General features: G+C 41.3%; 1 protein-coding gene across 2 annotated transcripts in view; it reads right to left on the bottom strand.

The window, feature by feature from the left end:
* Window positions 1-12,271: 12,271 nt before the first annotated feature.
* The window catches only part of LOC124787852 (rho guanine nucleotide exchange factor 10), a 426,981-nt gene continuing 416,333 nt past the window's right edge, over window positions 12,272-22,919 (bottom strand). For both annotated transcript variants that reach the window (XM_047254806.1, XM_047254807.1), the window contains exons 14-16: window positions 18,334-18,468; window positions 17,613-17,910; window positions 12,272-15,223 (exon numbers count right to left, since the gene is read on the bottom strand). In XM_047254806.1, coding sequence (XP_047110762.1) covers window positions 14,520-15,223; window positions 17,613-17,910; window positions 18,334-18,468 — 1,137 coding nt within the window. In that variant the 3' untranslated portion in view covers window positions 12,272-14,519. The remainder of the gene's footprint in view (window positions 15,224-17,612; window positions 17,911-18,333; window positions 18,469-22,919) is intronic.

Consider the following 22,919-nt stretch of genomic DNA (forward strand, 5'->3'; position numbering starts at 1 on the left):
TGTCTTGGTTGGGCCCCATGTTCTTCCACCTACGATCAATGGAGCACGTTATCAAGATTTCATACGGGATACTCTACCTGTGCTGCTAGAGCATGTGCCTTTACAAGTACGACACAACATGTGGTTCATGCACGATGGAGCTCCTGCACATTTCAGTCGAAGTGTTCGTACCCTTCTCAACAACAGATTCGGTGACCAATGGATTGGTAGAGGAGGATCAATTCCATGGCCTCCACGCTCTCCTGACCTCAACCCTCTAGACTTTCATTTATGGGGGCATTCGAAAGCTCTTGTCTACGCAACCCCGGTACCAAATGTAGAGACTTTTCGTGCTCGTATTGTGGACGGCTGTGGTACAATACGCCATTCTCCAGGGCTGCATCAGCGCATCAGGGATTCCATGCGACGGAGGGCGGATGCATGTATCCTCGCTAACGGAGGACATTTTTAACATTTCCTGTAACAAAGTGTTTGAAGTCACGCTGATACGTTCTGTTGCTGTGTGTTTCCATTCCATGATTAATGTGATTTGAAGAGAAGTAATCAAATGAGCTCTAACATGGAAAGTAAGCGTTTCCAAACCCATGTCCACATAACATATTTTCTTTCTCTGTGTGTGAGGAATGTTTCCTGAAAGTTTGGCCGTACCTTTTTGTAACACCCTGTATAAGTGACAACGTTATCTCATAATGCAATTGATATGCATTTATCAGAAATTTTTCATGTTTAATGAGAACTATTTTTCTGTTTTTGATAAAGAATGATTCAGTGCTTGCATAGAACTATTGTCAGTTTCAATAGAGATATGACCTTACAACCTCCCTTACGGTTATTTGGGCTACATGAATTTTCTGAGTAGTAAGGACCAAACACAGAAATAAAATACACAGTGGCGCACGAAATGTGTTACCATTTTGTTTTTTAATATAAACTTTATTGTCAATACAATCTGAAAGGAACATATACTACAATGAAGAGCCGTCCATGGAGATTTATTCTAACTCAGTGCACGCTCAATATGTCCAAACGAACACTGAAGTTAGTGATTACCCTAAGGCACACATCTTCCATAATTTCTGAGCTCCATTAAATCACGTGGACGTTTCGGTAAAATTTTTTCCTTTAGGTACCCCCAAAGAAAAAAATCAGATGGATTGAGGTCTGGACCATTGGGGTGCCAATTTTGTCCATCATTGAAGCGACCTGGAAACCTGAGTGAAATGATCCGCATGTCGAAATGCTCGTGTAAAAACTCAAACACAGTGTTTGCAGTATGTGGTCTTGCCTCCATCTTGCATGAACCACTGCGTGCTGAAGGGCAAGGCAGTAGCAAGAAGCTGTAGAATGAAGCTATTGCGAAGCATGCTCAAATAACGCTCGCTGTTCACAGTTTCTTCGAAGAAAAAGGGTCCAATAATCCGTGACTGGATATTACTGCCCACGCTCTAATCCTCGGAGCATAATGTTGTCGTTGGGTTTTCAGTGGCCCAAAAGCGTACATTTTGTTTGTTAACCACACTGTCTAAATGAAAATGCGCCTCGTCTGAAAACCAAACGTTGTTGCGAGTTTCTTCCCTATCCTCCGCCCTGAGCAAACAGTAGTCTCTGCTGCTTATGTTCTTCAGTGAGCTTCTGTGCACAGGGCAACTTGTATGGGTACATATGGAGGTCACTTTTAAGAATGCATTGAACAGAGTGTCTGGATATTCCCAGTTGCACTGCTGCCTTTCTACACGATTTCCCGGGACTTGTCTGTACAGCAACTCGTACCGCTTCAATATTCTCCGGCAAACAAACAGGCTTAGGCCGAGGTCGCTTCGCTTCCAATACTGTTCCTTCCAGTGCAAATTTATCGTACAACCTGTGGATGGTCTTCTTGCAAAGAACCCATCGTGTGTTAAACTGTTGTCGAAAACACCTCCGAGTCACAACAAGGCTTTTCGTTTCATGAAAAAGTAACACAGTTGCCGATCGTTGCTGTGTCGTCAGTCTTCCATTGTCAGCCATTGCTGCTTACTAGTCTCCTAGGCAGTATCGTGAATGACACGTCATTTTGTAACTCATTGTTTTTCCAAGCTCTGCTGGTACTGCTGTAGAGATCCCAGCGGGATATCTAATGTGCGTCGTAAATTGCGAAAAAAAAAAAAAGACCACGAGGTCTTGTTGACCCACGAGCGGGCATGCTGTTTTTCATAACACGCGGTTGCACATGGTGCACTTTGTAGATGTATAAAGAATAGCTGTCTCTTAGTTACCTAGATATGTGTGACTAAAATCACAGTCTAATCATAGTTTACATCAGTAATGATAAAATAAAGTCACTTTATATAAGATAAAGCAATGTTGAACCAAACAATAAGCTGATGCAATAATGAAGGGATAGTTATCGGGGCTCACAACTGTGAAACATCAGTGGTACAGTACAAGACAATGTTATTTGTGGTTGGTGCATTTTATACATAGGTGCGCCAGCTCAAGGGTTAAACATCTTGATGAATTTGTGGATTACCTGAAACTGATATCCATAATTAGAGCGATCCTTACAATCACAAAATCTAAGGTAAACTTGTATGGTAAGTCTTGCATTCCTTTGACATTAAAACAAGAGTGCAACAAGGCAACGTTTTTTTTTCTTCAATTACTTTTCAAATACATCTCAAAAAGATCATACCAAGCTTGAGGGAAAAAAAGGCCTACATTCCATTCAGAATGGGGTCCAAATGTAAAGCGATCATGGTAAACAATGTAGCTTTAGCCGATGACTTCACCATCCTCCATCCTGTCAACATGGAAATCACTCAGATCCAGATTAACCTACTAATGGAAGTCACCAAGCAAACTGGCAGGAAGACATCCTTCAAAAAAACAGATGTATGGGCCAACTTCAAAGACATCCTACCAAACCTACCACAGATGACCAAAAACCCACTCTTCAGGCAACACAAAAAACATTCCAGGCCTTAACATTACACTGAAGTTCCATTTTTCTTCTCATTTTTCATTAAAACAAATGCAGAGGGAAGAATGCCAATGCACTGTCAAAAATCTTTATGTTAAGTTAAAATTTTATTAGTGAACATGTGGGTTTTCTCAATAGTTTGTAATGATTAATGATAAATCATTACTTAACTCAAACTTCACTGCTAATATGGATAAAAATCAAACAAATTATGTATATTTTCCGTTCCCTTTGGTGTTATACTCCACACATAGTTCATTACACAGAGGAAAATCCAGGATGAAATAACAAAAATATTATGAATATGTAGAGAGGTTGAGTTGCAGACAGGCTCAACAAAAAGAATGCTATAAATGTGAGCTTTCGGCCAAAAGGCCTCCTCCTATCATTGAGAACACACACACACACACACGACTACTGTCTGTGGCCACCAAGTCGACTGTGAGGAGCAATTGCGCCTGATGGGAGAAGCCATCTGGGTGGTGGGGTAAGGAGGCTGGGGCAGGGAGGGTGTAGCGTTGCTTGTGAGAGAGTGCACGGACACGGTGAGGATAGCATTCAGCTGCTAGGTGGAGTTGGAATGTTGGGGAGGGTGGGGGTGTAGTGGAGGGGAAAAAAGGAGAGAGTTGGTGGAATAGAAGGTTACATAGTGCTGAAGTGGAACATAGTGCTGAAGTGGAATCAGGGAAAGGGATAAGTGAGTGTGGACAGCGTCTAGCAAAGGTTCTGGCCAGGGGGTTTAAGGAATGCAGGGATAATTTCAATCTGTGCAGTTCAGAAACGCTGGTGTTGGAAGACAGGATCCAGATGGCATGGGCTGTGAAGCAGTCATTGAAGTGAAGCATGTTGTGTCAGCCAACATGTTCAGCAACTGGATCTACATCTACATCTACATTCACACTCTGCAAGCCACCTGACGGCGTGTGGCGGAGTGTACTTTGAGTACCTCTATCGGTTCTCCCTTCTATTCCAGTCTCGTATTGTTCGTGGAAAGAAGGATTGTCAGTATGCCTCTGTGTGTGCTCTAATCTCTCTGATTTTATCCTCATGGTCTCTTCGCGAGATATACGTAGGAGGGAGCAATATACTGCTTGACTCCTCGGTGAAGGTATGTTCTCGAAACTTCAGCAAAAGCCCATACTGAGCGTCTCTCCTGCAGAGTCTTCCACTGGAGTTTATCTATCATCTCCGTAACACTTTCGCGAGTACTAAATGATCCTGTAACAAAGAGCGCTGCTCTCTGTTGGATCTTCTCTATATCTTCTATCAACCCTATCTGGTACGGATCCCACACTGGTGAGCAGAATTCAAGCAGTGGGCGAACAAGTGTACTGTAACCTACTTCCTTTGTTTACGGATTACATTTCCTTAGGATTCTTCCAATGAATCTCAGTCTGGCATCTGCTTTACCGACGATTAATTTTATATGGTCATTCCATTTTAAATCACTCCTAATGCCTACTCCCTGATAATTTATGGAATTAACTACTTCCAGTTGCTGACCTGCTATATTGTAGCTAAATGATAAAGGATCTTTCCTTCTATGTATTCGCAGCACATTACACTTGTCTACATTGAGATTCAGTTGCCATTCCCTGCACCATGCGTCAATTCACTGCAGATCCCCCTGCATTTCAGTACAATTTTCCATTGTTACAACCTCTCGATACACCACTGCATCATCCGCAAAAAGCCTCAGTGAACTTCCGATGTTATCCACAAGGTCATTTATGTATATTGTGAATAGCAACAGTCCCACGACACTTCCCTGCGGCACACCTGAAATTACTCTTATGGCAGAAGACTTCTGTCCATTGAGAATGACATGGTGCTCTCTGTTATCTAGGAGCTCTTCAATCCAATCACACAATTGGTCTGATAGTCCATATGCTCTTACTTTATTCATTTAATGACTGTGGGGAACTGTATCAAACGCCTTGTGGAAGTCAAGCAACACGGCATCTACCTGGGAACCCGTGCCTATGGCCCTCTATGAGTCTCGTGGACGAATAGCGCGAGCTGGGTTTCACACGATCGTCTGTTTTGAAACACATGCTGATTCCTACGGAGTAGATTTCTAGTCTCCAGAAAAGTCATTATACTCTAACATAATACGTGTTCCAAAATTCTACAACTGATCGACGTTAGAGATATAGGTCTATAGTTCTGCACATCTGTTCGACGTCCCTTCTTGAAATCGGGGATGACCTGTGCCCTTTTTCAATCCTTTGGAACGCTACGCTCTTCTAGAGACCTACAGTACACCGCTGCAAGAAGGCATATTCCTGCTATCTCTTGGCCACAGTTTTTCAATGGCAATTCATGCGAACAGACAGCTTGTTGGTTGTCATGTCCATGCAGGATGCTGCACAGTAGTTGCAGCTTAGTTTGTAGATCACTTGAATGCTTTCACAGATAGCCCTCCCTCTGATAGGCTAAATAATGCTTGAGACCCAACTTGAGTAGGTGGTGGTGGGAGGATGTATGGGATATAACTTGCATGCAGGCCTATTGCAGGGATATGAGCCATGAGGCAAGGGGTTGGGAGTAGGGTTGGATAAGGATATTGTATAGTTTCAGTGAGCAGTGGAATACCACTGTGGGAGAGGTGGGAAGGATAGTGGGTAGGATATTTCTCATTCCAGAGCACGACGAGAGGTAGTTGAAACCCTGATGGAGAATGTGATGCAGTTGCTTCAGTCCTGGGTGGTGCGAATGCTGCTTTCGGGCTGGATGGTGCGAATGTGGGGGGCAGCAGTGACTGGAGAGACAAAGCATGTAATTCCTGTTTCTATACTAGGTTGGGAGGGTAATTTTGGTCTGTGAAAGCCTCAGCGAGACCCTCGGTATAAGAGGGCAGTTCAATAAGTAATGCAACACATTTTTTTTTCTCGGCCAAATTTGGTTGAAAAAACCGGAAATTTCTTGTGGAATATTTTCAAACATTCCCGCTTCGTCTCGTATAGTTTCATTGACTTCCGACAGGTGGCAGCGCTGTACGGAGCTTTTAAAATGGCGTCTGTAACGGATGTGCGTTGCAAACAACGGGCAGTGATCGAGTTTCTTTTGGCGGAAAACCAGGGCATCTCAGATATTCATAGGCGCTTGCAGAATGTCTACGGTGATCTGGCAGTGGACAAAAGCACGGTGAGTCGTTGGGCAAAGCGTGTGTCATCATCGCCGCAAGGTCAAGCAAGACTGTCTGATCTCCCGCGTGCGGGCCGGCCGTGCACAGCTGTGACTCCTGCAATGACGGAGCGTGCGAACACACTCGTTCGAGATGATCGACGGATCACCATCAAACAACTCAGTGCTCAACCTGAAATCTCTGTTGGTAGTGCTGTCACAATTGTTCACCAGTTGGGATATTCCCGCTGGGTCCCTCGTTGTCTAACCGAACACCATAAAGAGCAAAGGAGAACCATCTGTGCGGAATTGCTTGCTCGTCATGTGGCTGAGGGTGACAATTTCTTGTCAAAGATTGTTACAGGCGATGAAACATGGGTTCATCACTTCGAACCTGAAACAAAACGGCAATCAATGGAGTGGCGCCACACCCACTCCCCTACCAAGAAAAAGTTTAAAGCCATACCCTCAGCTGGTAAAGTCATGGTTACAGTCTTCTGGGACGCTGAAGGGGTTATTCTGTTCAATGTCCTTCCCCATGGTCAAACGATCAACTCTGAAGTGTATTGTGCTACTCTTCAGAAATTGAAGAAACGACTTCAGCGTGTTCGTAGGCACAAAAATCTGAACGAACTTCTTCTTCTTCATGACAACGCAAGACCTCACACAAGTCTTCGCACCCGAGAGGAGCTCACAAAACTTCAGTGGACTGTTCTTCCTCATGCACCCTACAGCCCCGATCTCGCACCGTCGGATTTCCACATGTTTGGCCCAATGAAGGACGCAATCCGTGGGAGGCACTACGCGGATGATGAAGTTATTGATGCAGTACGACGTTGGCCCCGACATCGGCCAGTGGAATGGTACCGTGCAGGCATACAGGCCCTCATTTCAAGGTGGCGTAAGGCTGTAGCATTGAATGGAGATTACGTTGAAAAATAGTGTTGTGTAGCTAAAAGATTGGGGAATAACCTGGTGTATTTCAATGCTGAATAAAACAACCCCTGTTTCAGAAAAAAAATGTGTTGCATTACTTATTGAACTGCCCTCGTATTTTGAGGGGGACTACTTGTCACTGGAGACACTGGCCATTGGTGACTAGGCTGTACGGAAGTGACTTCCTGATATGTAATGGGTCAAAGCTGGTGGTTGGTAGGTTTGATATGGACGGAGGTATTAACGGAGCCATCTTTGAGGTGGAAGTCAGAAACTAGGATGGTGGCTTGTTGGGCTGATGGTGACCAAAGCAACAAACACCGCTTATTTATAGTTACATGATTTTGTTAAGCCTAACTTATAGTGCTATGTGGAATTACAGCTGGATCAGCCAGCTGAAATGAGTGCTGTTCTGCTCCATCAATGAATGGCCCAACTTTAACATCATGAAGATTCTCCTGTGAATAGCAGAACTGATGTATTGTAAGTGTCGTTTGTTGTTTCTTTGTTTAGCCTTTCCTGGAGTTCCAATGGAAATAGCATTCTATTGGTAGAACTTTGGCCGCCATTCCTTAAAATTTAGCACCTCATGCATTTTTGGCATTTTCAATTCAAAATTAATCTTTGTGTTGGACTCTCATTGGTTGTGCATATTCTTTCAGTAAATATATCCTATCCATCTTTCTAATTTTCCTTTTTACCATGCTGAAATCTCTATCACAGAGTACCATGTGATGAACTGAAAACTTCCATGTGCCATAAGCATAAAACAAAATCTCACTATTGCATGGTTTTTATTTTGCCTTCCACAAGAGTCAGAGAACAAGTTTAACATGTTTCCCAACATTTTTCATTTGTGTAATCAAAAAGAAATGAGAATAGATTTCATTAGGGCTTTTTTGTGATATCCCCTCATTCGTGGATTTTCTGCCCCATAATTCAGGCACACTGAAAACATTGGCTGAAAACTGATGCAAGTAAAATGTGTCTTGTATTGGTATCTGATAGCAAGTTCTACACAAAATCAAATGAGAAGCCTGGAATCCTAGAATCTGTTTCCGTGTTCTCTTTAACTGCAAGTGATTTCTTGAAAAATTTATCAGCACCCCTCTTGTGCACTATTAACTTAGCCGTTGCTGCCATTTAAGCAGCATCATTCAAAGGTGGACTTCTCATTTTTACACCAAGTTCTTCACATGTGCAACACTTGTACACTTGTACACTTGCGGCTGCCCAGATTTTAAATTAAGATCTCCACAGAAAATTTTCAAATAAAATTGATAATCAACTTGAATATTGGGTTACATGTTTTTGAACATCTGACACAATCTTCACGTCAAGTTCAGGGTCAAGATAGTTCCATTCTTTGTTGATGTAATGTGCTTTCTTGACTGGAAATGAGTTGGTGTGATGATTGATTTCCACTGTTAAATCCACTGGCTTGCATTTTCAGGAGGGCATTTCCCCCTCTATCTTGTGGAGGTTTTCCTTCTGGACTGAGAGCATGGTCGGAATGCAAAAAAGACTGGATTATCAGAAGAACACTTACATTGATCCATAACATAAAAAGACTGTATCTTGTGACTGCATTAGCATTACTACAGAGAGCAATAGTTATGCTATCTTTGGCAAGTTTTGTATCTGATACAGACTTATTTTATGCTGCAAAAGTTCTTGTAAGGAGCATTTTGTAGTTTAAGCCTGATTTGATTGGATTTTAACAGGAGAGCTAAAACAGCTTAGGTCTAACCCGCCACTGCCCACTCCGAAACTAGGTTTACTGTGCGGTATCGCTCCCTGTATATCTAGTGAAGTCAACCAGTGCCCTTAAATAGTGCAAGGGGTCCCTCTACCAGTTTTTTGTTAGACACAATTTCTTCAGGTCTAGTTGTCCCAAAGATTCTGTATCTTTTACTCTCCAATGCCATGCATTCAAAGATTAGGTGTGATGCAGTTTCTTCACCCTCATTACAAATCCTACATTTAGGGTCCTCATCTATTGTACCCAATGTGTGTAGGTGTTTTTTGAAGTTCCCATGGCCGGTCATCAGTCCAGTCATGAGTTTGATCTCTTTCCTGTTCAATCCCAGGATTACAGAGCTTCTTTTAAAACATGGCTTAGGCATCATTACCTTACCATGTTTTTGTTTATGGACCTTGGTCCACTATCCTACATGCTGTTTCCCAAGCCAGTTCCGTAGTTCTAATTTGATCATAGCCTTGGTAATTGTCAAGACAGGTTCCAGTCCAATAAATGGAGTTGTTGTCCCCATCGTAGCCAATCTATCGGCTTGTTCATTGCCACAGATCCCTAAGTGGCCAGGGACCCACACTAGATACACCCTATTGCTCCCCCCAGAGCCCTGCGGCAATCTGCAACAATCTTAGATCTTGTTGCAGGAGCTGCCAATGGTTTCAGGGCTGCCTGGCTGTCTGAATAGATGTAGATGCTACGGTCATTGTAGCACCTACTCATATTCTCCTCCACACATGCCCTGATTGCAGTAGTTTTGGCTTTAGGAATACAGAGGCCAGTTTCCCTAGAGAGATGCTGCTCTCCATTCTTGGCTGAACCCTGAACAACCCTGCCCCAACGCCTTGATCTGTTTTCGACCCATCGGTGAACCAAACGATGTCCCCCGTACGGTGTCGAACTGTTTTCTCCCACTGCTACCTACTTCCAATTATTATATTGTAAGGCTTGTCGAAGCAGTTAGGAATTATTATATAGTCAGTGGGCATTTCTCCAGCCATACCTATATTTACCTCACTCACTATGTTAGTGTGTGATTCTGGATATCCAAATGAGACCCAGTTTTGGCCAGTTTTAAGTCAGTATGCCCCAGCTGCTGCCTCCATCTTAACCCAAAGGTGAAGTGGAGGCATGTCCAGCATGGCTTCCATTAAAGCAGTTGGTGTGCTGCTAATTCTGCCCGTTATGGCTAAGAAGGCCAATCTCTGCACCTTAGCAAGCTCTTTAGCAGCAACCCGCTGTTCTGCCTTCTTCCACCCCAATACGGCCCCATAGGAAATCCTAGGTCTAACCACTGTGGTGTATATCCAGTTTAAGTCTGACTCAAAAATGTTATACACTTTTCAAGAGTCAGATTAAGCTCTTTTAACTAAGTTTCCAAATCCTGGAACAAATTCACTGATAGCTGTTTCATCAGCAGACATCTCACTGGAAGTAACTAGATTGTGACTGCCACCTTTTTTTCCCACTAATACAATCAGCCTTCACTTGCTGTAGACTTTTCATTTTCATTGTTTCCATCTGAGTTTGCCAGTGCCTTTCCTATTATCAAACAACATTTCCAGACAACAGAGTTCCTTTTCTTCTTTCCTGCTCAAACCACATCCACAGAGATTTGTGTAGAATTTCACGTTTAGGTCTGTTAAAAATCTTGTGCATTTTCAGTCGTTTCTCATCATCAATTGCCATTGTAGGACTTTTAAAAGTTTTCCTATTTTTTCTCCAGATCTTAACAGTTGTTATGCCAACCCCTACCTCACTTGCAATGTTTTGAAGGGACTCACCTTTAGGTAGGCTTTCAAGCTCAAAAAAGAGTGTCACTTGTTCAATTTATTTGATCCCGTAACTTACTTTTACACACTTAAATATGAAAGAACATTTGTCACTAATTTATAAAACAAATTCATGTACAATAACATTTGCTGACCACATTAGAAATGAGCTGTTTCATAATAAAACTGAATGAACTATTCCATCTATCTATGGTCAATCGTCCACTGATCCATTTTGGAGACCAAACACCGGAAATGGGATAGTCGGAATAAGTGGGGAACAGAACATCAGACGTCAGATTAGTGAGGTTCTACTGTAATTAACTCTCAATTTTGAAGCAACACTAAGTTTCAGGTCGGAACTCACCTGCAATCATAACCATGACGTTTTGGTTCATCTCTAGCCCCTTTCCATTTTATATATGCTTCTTTCTTCACCCTTTCTCATTTTATGGCTGTACGTTTCAGAAACTTCACTGCATTCTTCCTTCTTTCTTCGTTATTTCCAGACTTTGTCTCTAGCATCACCACTGTTTAACTTTTCAGCACAAATAAAATAAATCAATTAAAGCAAAGAGTAAGAGACAATATCATTTATTCTCTCTGTTTATAACAGTGCTGAAAATTTAAAATTTCAAGAAGTTCAAATCTTTCATAAGTGTGGGGTTTCTCTTCAGTTAACGTGATACAATGGCTGCATAAAAATGCAAAAAATGCTAGAATGTATGCGATTTCTCTATATCGTGATTGGCCTATGTGTTTAAGCCACAAAATCAAAAGAACAATCCTCTCACAAAATGGACATTTGGAGTTTCTCAGTATTCCCATTCAATAAGGAGGTATGTAAGAAGTAGAAATACCTAGGCAAGATGAAAAGTTTAGACAAAGAACAACTTCCAGAAAGACTACAGAACCTTGAACAATCTACTAAAACATTCCTTTTTCAGAACATCAGCGTATGTTATTTTACGACACCTCCGAAACCAGTAGTTTGGTATGCATCTGAACCCTATTTGTTCCTGAGTGATGGTTATTTCAAACAAATGGATGAAAAAAGTTTGAGTAAGAATATATTTGGCTTTTTCAACACGAAATCCTAAACCACAATGACCTGCCTTATGAGCACAAGGAAAAGAGCTTCAAACATCATAAATTAAGTGTAAAGATAAATTGAGATGAACTACCAAGACAAAAAAGCTGTGTCCGTCAATAGGGAAGCGCAGACATACACACTCAAAATGAAAGATGAGAATTTCAAGTACAGGCGAAAGCAAAGCTCGTTGCCAAATACAGGGAGTCGACCTCAACAAATAATCAGTTTGCATTAAGTAAGAAGTAATAGGTGATACATAGCAGGTCAAGGTACCAGAAAGAGCTTCTCTTTCTTCCTCCTCACAGGTCAGTACGGGCTAAGTAGGAACTATCAGACTACAAAGAGAAGGCATTATATTACATTGTGAGCCTAACAGTATAGAATTCTGCATCACATTCCTTATACTTCATAGAAGCATTTCTGAATGTGTAACAACGTTTGTTTGTGTGTGTGTGTGTGTGTGTGTGTGTGTGTGTGTGTTTTTCCAGGTATGGACATTTTTCCTTCTGTAGTATTAGAAATTTATTTTGGCTCTCTCAGATGTGAGCATCAAATAAAATTACACAGTTATTATAACTAAACAATTAGGAAGGTAGTGTGAGTTTCTTGGCAGTTAAAAATTACAGACAACATTAAAAATGTTAAATTTTTATTGTGTAACAAACTGTAATTTATGCAATGAGGAATCTCAGTGATGTAACAGTTTTATGTCAAATAATACATTTTGTTTCTGGATTGTTCACTGAAAAAGTCTATTAAACAAAAAGATATGCAGAAATATACAATGAACTGCCAACATTAATTTTTTTGTTTCAAAACATGAGATTAAATAAGAGTCATCTCAAAATGATAGTTCATTTAAATTTTAAATACTGCAATAACTTACATCTTAGTCTTAAATCTAGTAACTTTGGATAAATGCTTTAAAATAGATTTTTAAAAAAGAAATTATAATACACTGTGTACATGGAAAATGTAATAAGTGATTTTATCAACATCTCACTTTCATATACAGATATTTAATTGGCTGCAGTTAACCAGTTTTGGTAACACTTTTCAAGTTCCTTGTTAACTCTGTAACACTTCATCATGTTTGTCATTTTGTGCAGTACTTCTATTGTGCAGCAAAAATATAGAAGAAAGCATGAAGATCTGAGGGAGTAGTATTCACAAAGTAAAGAACCAAATCAAGTTTGATAATATTAAGACATTCACAATAAAGCAATTACATGAAAATACTCCATAATATGTTTTGTAGTGGATAGCTATGTTAATGTTTACTGCCGAGATTGTACCAAATGTAACTGTGAACTTTTAACTAAAGCCGTATGAATGAAATAACGCTTTTCATCTTAAAAAAAAAAAAATCATTTTCAGTCAAATTTGTACTTTCTTTATTATAGATACATATCAGAAGAAGAAGAAGAAGAAGAAACTTTAGAGGCTCAACAGAAAATAGTTTGTGCATATACATTCAGTGTGCCTCCAATGTATGATTATGACAAGAAATGTGCAGTAACAGATAAATATTAGAGAAACATGAAAATGTTTTAGATGCTGGGATGAAGGCAGAATAAGAACAAACTGTCTATGTATAAGTGTTGCCTAATGTTTTTCAGTTCAAGTGGATCTCATGCCTCTACCACAAAACCAAACTTCCATTAGCAATTCATAATTATACGTGCCTCAAAAAGCAGAGTAATTCTGAAGGGGCAGTGTACACATCAGCTGTCACTGAAGATGAGCTTTTATTATCACAGATGGTAAATAAAACAGAATTTTTAAGCTACACAATACGATAAAATTTTCATCTGCACAGTCACTGTGTACACCCACTATTTACCAGTGAAGTATATATCGCAAAGTGTTTTACAGAACCTAATCACAGTGACACCCTTGGAAATGTGGTATATAAACATTTCTAAATAACAAGTTTACTAATTAATAATTTGGTGAAGGAAAGACAGATGAGGAACTATCCTCCTGGTTTTGCAACCTCCTCCACACATGTATTCAGTCTTAAGATTAAAGCAAAATTCTGTAGCATCATGACAAACAAAGGAAAAAGGGGGAACATGTACAAGAGTGATCATGAGAGCCAGCAGTAGCTCAGGAGCCACTTTGTAGCATTAATTTGGCCCACAAGTAAGCAAGTTTCTGAAAACTGTAACTGACATAACAATTCAAACATCTCAGTCATGTACAATAACCTAGAAATGTTAGCGTTCTTTGAAACTGTTGAGCAGTCCAGTATAAAAACCACAGAAGGCAGCAAATAAGAGATCTTTATCCATTATATGGGAAGGGAGGGAGGATTGTGGTCCACTGCATTACACTGAACTGCCATCTACACAAATAAGGAACCAAATGACTTTAAGCACTGAACATTTTTCTAGTTCAGTTCAACAGAGACTTACATGTCATCAAAAACATTTATCAGCAGATACTGCTGGATAAGTAATAACATTCCTGCTATCTATTTACATATGTGCAACATCAAAAGTATTACACATATCATCACAAATGCACAGCAAAAGCGTAAACCATTACCTCTCTGTTCTGACACCAGAGCATCTTCATAATTAATGTCAGTTCTCAGAGAGAAATTTCACTTTTATTTTTTACAGGTACCCAGAATTAATAAGGACAACTGAAGTTCTTAAGTATAACAAAAACATCTCAGTTGGCTTTCGCTATAATTAACATGACCAGTTAGAGGCCTGAACCCAAGGGGGCATGACAGCTCTTACACCTCAATTCTTAAGAAGACAACCAGGTCGTAAGAGCCCTCTGGTCCTGCCATTCATATACTTACATACCAGCAAAGGTATGTGATAAACATGCTCAAATTTACATAACACGGAACTTCTCAGTGTACTGTCACAGTTTCATTTCCCAGATTACAATATGTGCATCATTACTGTTTGGTTCTGGACCCCCTTTGCCCTGTTGCCTCCAGTTGACATAGCCACGCCCACCCATTAGTGTGACAACTGTGCGCCGAGGAACAGCACCTGGATCGTGGGGCGGCGGAGGCTGGCGTGGTTCGGGATCGGGTGGCAATGGAATTGGAGTTGGAGGACACTGAACAAGATTGTCAACCGGTCGGCTGGCATCTTCAGATCCCGACGATGTCGACGCTCGAGAGTCGACAGACCACGAGGACAAGTCCAAAGATCTGGGTCGACCTGCTGCTAAAAGGAGCCTGCGATCTAGAGTGCTCACACGACCTGGCACTGCTGCCAGCTCAGGGTCGCTGCGCCGGAGTGAACCGTAACCGGCATCTGTTGCCGTACCACCTACGCCACCATCTGTAACACCTCCTGTGCCAGCTCGTCCTTCACCCTCATAGTCCCGCACATACATCAGTTCTCCATACAGTCCGTACACGTCACATCCATCACCAGAAGCAGATGAAGCAGCTGAGCCACCTCCTAGTCCCCGAGGAAGTGTCTTCGAACCACGAGCGAGTGGGTCGATATCCCTCGGTCTTCGACGCCTTAGTACCACAGGGCTCCCGAGATGCACATCATTTCGCATTGCAGATGATGACGATGATGTCTCCGATGATAAGTCACCTCCACCTGTGGGATAATGTACACGACTTTAATTTTTGTGATATTAGTTCTAATTGTTACTGAAGAAGAGGCAGAAGAAGAAGAAAAGAAGAAAGAAACACATTTTGGAAAGATCTTTTACGTGCAACAACATGTACGCTGCATATTTTCGTATTACAGCGAATTTCACCAAACACAACATCTTAATTTCCGAAGCACTGAAATACGGATTCCAATGTACTTTTGTAAGCCAATCACAGCTCATGTCACATGATCTCACCAGCCAATGACATCAGATATTCAGAGCGTAGGACATGTGATGGAGTCAGCCAATAGTAATATCACTGCTAAGCAGTGTAAACACACAAATAGGAAAAGTTAATGATTTAAATTACTGTACATAGTGTAGCTACATGAAAAGCTAAGCTTTCACAAACATTACCGGTCTTTCTTAGCATATGTTTAGCGTATGTTACACTAAGATACATCACACAAATGTGCCAGTAAAGTTTTAAACAATGACAATACGTCTGGTCTTCTGGGCTCGAAATTATTCCAAGTGGTTGGTACTTTCAAAGAATTATTCGCAATATTTTCCCCGGACCTCTTTGACGTGGGTTCATTTCAGCAGGTGCATGGGCAGCTACGACGACATAGGAACCCCGTATGTTCCTACACATACAGCTTTAAGAGTTCTTACATGTCGTCATAAAAGAAATGGGACATCAGTGGATACTCCAAGATCATAGGAATTTCGTAAACCATACTAAAATGCATAATACGGCTTAAAGGACACATTCATATGTCCAGATGTACAATTAAGTAGGCCCCAACCTGATATTAGGGTTTTCAGTGCACTTTTCGGTATGCAGATTTTCTTGGAGTACCAGTACTGTATTGTCTCCCATGTTTGGTTCTTTATTATGGTATAATGCAGTACATACCAGAAGATGAAAATGTGCACTTGAAATTCAGCGAGCAGTTGAAACTAGCCAATAGTGTGGAATGAAACATTTCATTTCTTATAAATTGACTGCATCTGCAGAAAAGATTAATAAAAGCCTGTTTATTTAGCAAACCAACAAAAATAACTTCATTGTTGTGCAAGGCGATTAATTCTCGACTGCCAAAAATGAAACTACTAGAAAACTGAAACTACTAACAATTTTAGCCTTCCATAAGTAAGTGAGTGTATTTTAATTCACTTGATAGCTGCCGGCCACAGAAATCAGTTTTATTTTCATTTGATATGTGAGCTGCGAACGAAGAGAAAGCAGCAAAATCATCAAACGTAAACACGGGTCACTATTCCCCTCCCCACTACAACCCAGACTGTTCTGCACATGTGCGAATCTGGCAGCGTAGATGCGCCATAAAAAATTTTCTGGGTAGCGTGACTGCTTCTTGATACTGCTACAGCCACACTTCAAGTAGCCAGAAGCAGAACTTACTGTTCATATGCGACTCAATTGCGCATACGCAGGAGCCCTCTGGCAACTGCTCAAAACAAACTTAATGTAAACAGTTATGACGTCACGCTCATCGGAAGTAGTTTGCTATTACGAAATATTCTATTATCTTTGTCCTAAAGTCTTTTACAAATTTTGCTTTAGGCAAGCACTTGTATGTGCACTATATGTTGTTGTAAATGGTCCTTTGCAACTTAAATTTTATTTTGGTTTTATTCCGTCGTTTACGTTTTGTTGCTGCAGTATTATTCTGCAGCAGCGGGATACAGTAAAATTCTTTGTTAGACTATCAGTTCTTACCAGTCAAAATTACAAAAAATTATCTCAAGACTAAAACAATGAAAAATTCCCAGAATTCTAAAAGATTCACATCTGCAGATGTATGTGCTAGTTGTGTTTGCGTGAGTGTGTGTGCGCGTGTGTGTCTATACTGCTGACAAAGGCCTTAATGGCCGAAAGCTATGTTTGTGTGAATCTTTTTATTGTGCCTATCGCAGCTCAGCGTCTCCATTATATGGTGAGTAACAAGTTTCCTTCTCTCGTATTGTTACATTCCATCCTGAATTTTCCATTGTTTGTTACTTGAAATGTGAGCAAGAGAGTGGTCCAACTGTTGATAAGCTTCAGTATGGTGCTTGTTATCGAAGTCATTACACCTTTCATTTTCCTTTATTTGACTTGTCAAAAACAGCTTTCCATTCTGGATGCTATCAATCCGATCTAAACTACTGCACCCCCTTTTTAATTTTAATGTAACCTGTAGTCCTCACTTTTATAATAAAATAGGGAAAGGAATGACCAGAATCTTTTATTGTCTCAATGGTATCTTCTAAACAATAGGCACCAATTTAATCAACTGAACCAAAATATTCTACTGCCATCAATTACCACAAGCCTCAGATTTTAGTCATATTGCATATGTATCATAACATCAAAAATTTTCTTACCAACAGAAGCAGGTGACTGCTGAGTCTGGGGTTCTTGATGTGTAAATTCTTTGTTGCTGCGAGGCTGCAGTGCCAATAGGAATGAAATAGGACCAAAATGGGCATGATATGAAATGTTAACACGCCCCGAGATGATGGGCACACCTTCAAGTCGAGGCAGTGGCACCGTCAGGCACACACCAGCATCTGTGCCAACCCAAAGTAAACCCTTACAAGCCATAAGGGCTGTTACCGTTACAGGTCCTCCATTCCCACTGCCTCGAGGGAGGCATGCAATATTTGAAGCTATGTTGATGTCCTGAAATCAAATGTATCTATTGTATTATGATACCAAGGATTTACACGCACAAACTGACAAGAGCTGGTAGATCAATAACTGATTGAAAATATAAAATGTAAATTCTAAGTGTAAAACATAGACACTAATAACAACATTGTAAGCATATACAGGAGGTCCACAGCAAGCCCAACTTACTGAAAATTAGTATCTTCTTTTTGAACTGATAGCCCCTTTCTTAGCGGAACACACAAGCTATAAAAAAAAAAAAAAAAAAGAACCAACTTTCTTCTGTACATCTTTTACATTCTAATAGAAGGCAGAGACCAGGTAATGTAACTTATGTTTCAGATATGCTACATGTGTTCTTGGCTTCATGACTGCTTGGTAGACACTCCTGCACTGCCATATTTATGTTTTAACTATTGCAAATATCTTTCGTACCTGGAGATGCTTGAAGGTCTCTGTGTGGTACAGGCATATCGTGCTGGAATTTTTTAAAGATATCCACAATCCAATACCAGAATGTGCCATCAGATTCACACTGCCAACATGTTCGTGTTGCACACTGAAGTTTTTCTGTACAGATGAAAGATTTTGAAGCTGTTAAAATAAGTGTAACATACACATTATGGCTAAACATAAATCATATACATCTCAAAAGACTGTTTCTTTTGTTTCACAATGTCTAACCATTTTCTCAAGTCTTGTTCTTTTGTATTTGCCCTATGAAATCTATTCAACACACTAAGATATTGAGTTAATAAATTTAATACATCAGTTGCAGGGGAAGAGAAATATGAATGGCCTAGAACTTCACTACACAGTTTGATATTATGTTGCCTTTTTGCTTTTGTAACAGTTGTGTCATATATGCTGCAAAAAGGAAATTAAATGCTCACAAATAGTGAAATAAGATAACTCATCCGATTTCGCGAGTGTGTTTGTGACCTTCATAGAGAGAAGTGTCATTAGCCTTTAAATAACTAACATAATTTCTATGAACATTGCTGAAATACATTACTCACAAATGTAGAAAGGGAGGGGATTTTTATCAAATTCAACAAAATGCATTTTTTCAAGTTATAGTAGTCACTGTGAATCATATCAAAGCAAAATTTAAATGCAACTCGAGTCCTTAAAATATATTTGAAATGTAAGACTTCACATGGTAGCTCAGTACAGCACATACACTGCTCTGCAAAACTTACTATGTTACAGTAATTTATCTCTCTTATCCTTAACTACTTGGTGGATAGAATATGCAGGAGCATTTTGTCAGAGATATCCCAGTCATGCACACAAAGTCGGACGTCAAATCACGCGAGATCAGTGTGACAATGGGGCTGGTCCCACAAGATGAGACTATTTTAGGAGTGGGGAAAAGCAGTGCACATGTCAATCAGCAAGCGGTGATGCTCCTCATTACAACATAGTCCAAACACAGCGACTTCACGTGGGGAACAGTCATCAGGAAGCTGGAAAGACGACACAGTGTGATGCGTCTAGTCCAGCAGTTTGGTACTGTTCACAGTATTGTTTCACCTGAATGGGCAGCATTCCAAATCATTGGCACTGCTGCTTGAAAGATAGGTGGTGGCCAACCACAGTCAATTACAGCTGCAGGACCACTACATTGTGCAATAGGCAAGAGGGGACCCATGTCAAACAGCAGATGCAATTGTGACCACATTTAACAGGTTGGCAAGGCACGGAATCTCTCACTCCACAGCAGCACGGTGACTGCACGGAGGTGATCTCTTTGCCTGACAACCAGTGAGTCATGTTCTGTTGACACATTGGCAGCACCATTTGCTGTGGTCTCAAGAGCACACGGACTAGTCCAGTGAGGAGTGGGGTCGTGCTCTTCTCGGGTGAGAGCAGCAATAATGTACTTACCCTCATATGGGAAGAGGGGTAACACGTAATGCACGCAGGAACATTGTTGAACATGATCATTTTGGTGGTCCTGGTGTTATTGTGTGGGGGAGGCATAACGTTGCATGGGCTTACTCATCTACAAGTCTTTGAATACTGTTCACTCACTGATCTATGCTATTGTGACACTGTACTCCTTCCAGACATACATCTTTTCAGGAGTGCATTCGGCCAGGACTTCATTTTTTATGGTGACAGTGCATGACTACATTGAACAGTGCGGCTGGAGCAACTCTTAGAATGAGAGGATATTTGGCAAATGGACTGGCTCGGCTGATCCCTATTTAAATCCCACCGAGCACATGTGGAATGCATTGGGGAGACATACTGCAGCATGTACATATGCACCAACAGTCATTTGGTGTTAGTCAACTGTGGTTGTGAAGGAATGGAATGCCTTACCAAAAGAACTCAACCTAGTGGCCAGCACAGGAGTACACTGCAGAATACAGAACATACAGTGATATTCGCGGTGATCACACACCCTATCAAAAATCATGAACTGGTATCACTGTGACTCCAGAGTAAGTCTTGTACTTAATTAAAGTGTCATTTCTGTTCATCTCATTGTGTATTTCTTTCAGTTACCTACTGTACTATACTGCACCAGTTATTTCTATGCTTGCTCCAACTTTCATCGAGCTATGTTACCCGTCAGTAACACATCATGCTAAAGTTACTTTCATTCTTAAGTTTTGCACACCAGTTTATATTAACATATTTAAAAACAAAGATGATGTGACTTACCATACGAAAGCGCTGGCAGGTCGATAGAAACACAAACACACACATATATACACACAAAATTCAAGCTTTCGCAACAAACTGTTGCCTCATCAGGAAAGAGGGAAGGAAAGGGAAAGACGAAAGGATGTGGGTTTTAAGGGAGAGGGTAAGGAGTCATTCCAATCCCGGGAGCGAAAAGACTTACCTTAGGGGGAAAAAAGGACAGGTATACACTCGCGCGCACACACACACACACACACACACACACACACATACACACACACACACACACATATCCATCCGCACATACACAGACACAAGATGTGCGGATGGACATGCGTGTGCGTGCGAGCGCATACCCGTCCCTCCCTCCCTCCCCCCACAAGGCAAGTCCTTGGGGGGGAGGGTGGGAAGTCGTTCCAGTCCCGGGAGCGGAAGGACTTGCCTTGTGGGGGGAGGGAGGGACGGGTATGCGCTCGCACGCACACGCATGTCCATCCGCACATCTTGTGTCTGTGTATGTGCGGATGGATGTGTGTGTGTGTGTGTGTGTGTGTGTGTGTGTGTGTGTGTGTGTGCGCGAGTGTATACCTGTCCTTTTTTCCCCCTAAGGTAAGTCTTTCCGCTCCCGGAATTGGAATGACTCCTTATCCTCTCCCTTAAAACCCACATCCTTTCGTCTTTCCCTCTCCTTCCCTCTTTCCTGATGAGGCAACAGTTTGTTGCGAAAGCTTGAATTTTGTGTGTATGTATGTGTCTGTTTGTCTTTCTATCAACCTGCCAGCGCTTTCATATGGTAAGTCACATCATCTTTGTTTTTAAATATATTTTTTCTGCGTGGAATGTTTCCCTCTATTATATTGATATCATTAGTTTATATTAACAGTTTTATATAACCTGAGAAAATAAATCATCATCGTCCAGTGAGAATGCACTGCTGCCCCAGCCCGCTACGGATTCTGCAGTGGAAGTGCAAGCACTGGAGAAATATTCACTGACTAGCTCACAAATAACCACCATTGTCACTGTCTGATGTTCTCGGGCAGTATCCAGACGTGTGATGCTGAGTATCACAGACTACGCAAGCCCTTAACTTCGACCCATTAGCTGTAGGTGTCTGCTCAAGTTGGACTTTGCATGGAGACAACTCGACATCGTCGCACCACTGGGTCGCCTGCTAGGCGACTTTCCTTCTGTTGACAACTACCTCCCTGGTGGATCACGTGTCGTGCCTGGGCTAGCGCTTGCCCACCTACACTGTTGCTGTTTACAGGTCCTTGTGGGCTCTCATTACTGCTGATCACCATCCAGTGTCGGCACACCACTTTGTCTTAGAACGTGCTGGGTACTAGAGTTTAACGCTCTTTGTTCCACTATGTCGTCACTGCGATCACTGTCTTCCATTGCCAATGGGATGACACTTGCAACAGCATTTCATGCAAGTGTGGACATCAGCAGCTGTGGCTTCCCACATGTTGACATCAATACGATGCACACTCGCGGCAATATGCCTCACTGAAGCCAATAACCTACCCTCTGGTTACAACTCTGTACTTGTAATTGGCATGAGTAAACCATTATTTAATCAGGGTTGTTTTAGTGGCAGTTCACTATTTTAGTACAGTTACCATTGCATGCTGAAGATTAGATGGGTAGATCACATAACTAATGAGGAAGTATTGAATAGGATTGGGGGGAAGAGAAGTTTGTGGCACAACTTGACCAGAAGAAGGGATCGGTTGGTAGGACATGTTCTGAGGCATCAAGGGATCACCAATTTAGTATTGGAGGGCAGCGTGAAGGGTAAAAATCATAGGGGGAGACCAAGAGATGAATACACTAAGCAGATTCAGAAGGATGTAGGTTGCAGTAGGTACTGGGAGATGAAGAAGCTTGCACAGGATAGAGTAGCATGGTGAGCTGCATCAAACCAGTCTCAGGACTGAAGACCACAACAACAACACCACCATTGCACCTATCCCACATACAGGCGAGAAGACGGTGCTTCATTCTAGACTGCCATCAGCCGTTCCACATGTCACCTTACGGGTCACGACCTGATCCCTACAGACCCTCATTAATTTTATTATTTCTTTGGGACTCCATTTTGCTCATTAAAGCTGACATCACCAATCTTTCTATGTTCATCGCTGCATCACACTTTATTCTTGAAGTAATTATCATTAACATCCCGAAAGCAACTATGCGTACAGTAACAGCTCATAAGCCAACAGTTTTCATAGTTTCTGACTTTATGTCCAATTTATTGAAACACGAAGTAATCTAAAAAACAAGCAACTGACAGTTTCGTGTTGTAAAAATTAGAAGACCTAAAAACCTGAATAGTTTCACCAACAATTTTTTCT

The sequence above is a fragment of the Schistocerca piceifrons genome, chromosome 3 (genome assembly GCF_021461385.2).
Source record: "Schistocerca piceifrons isolate TAMUIC-IGC-003096 chromosome 3, iqSchPice1.1, whole genome shotgun sequence".
Taxonomy (NCBI): Eukaryota; Metazoa; Arthropoda; class Insecta; order Orthoptera; family Acrididae; genus Schistocerca; species Schistocerca piceifrons.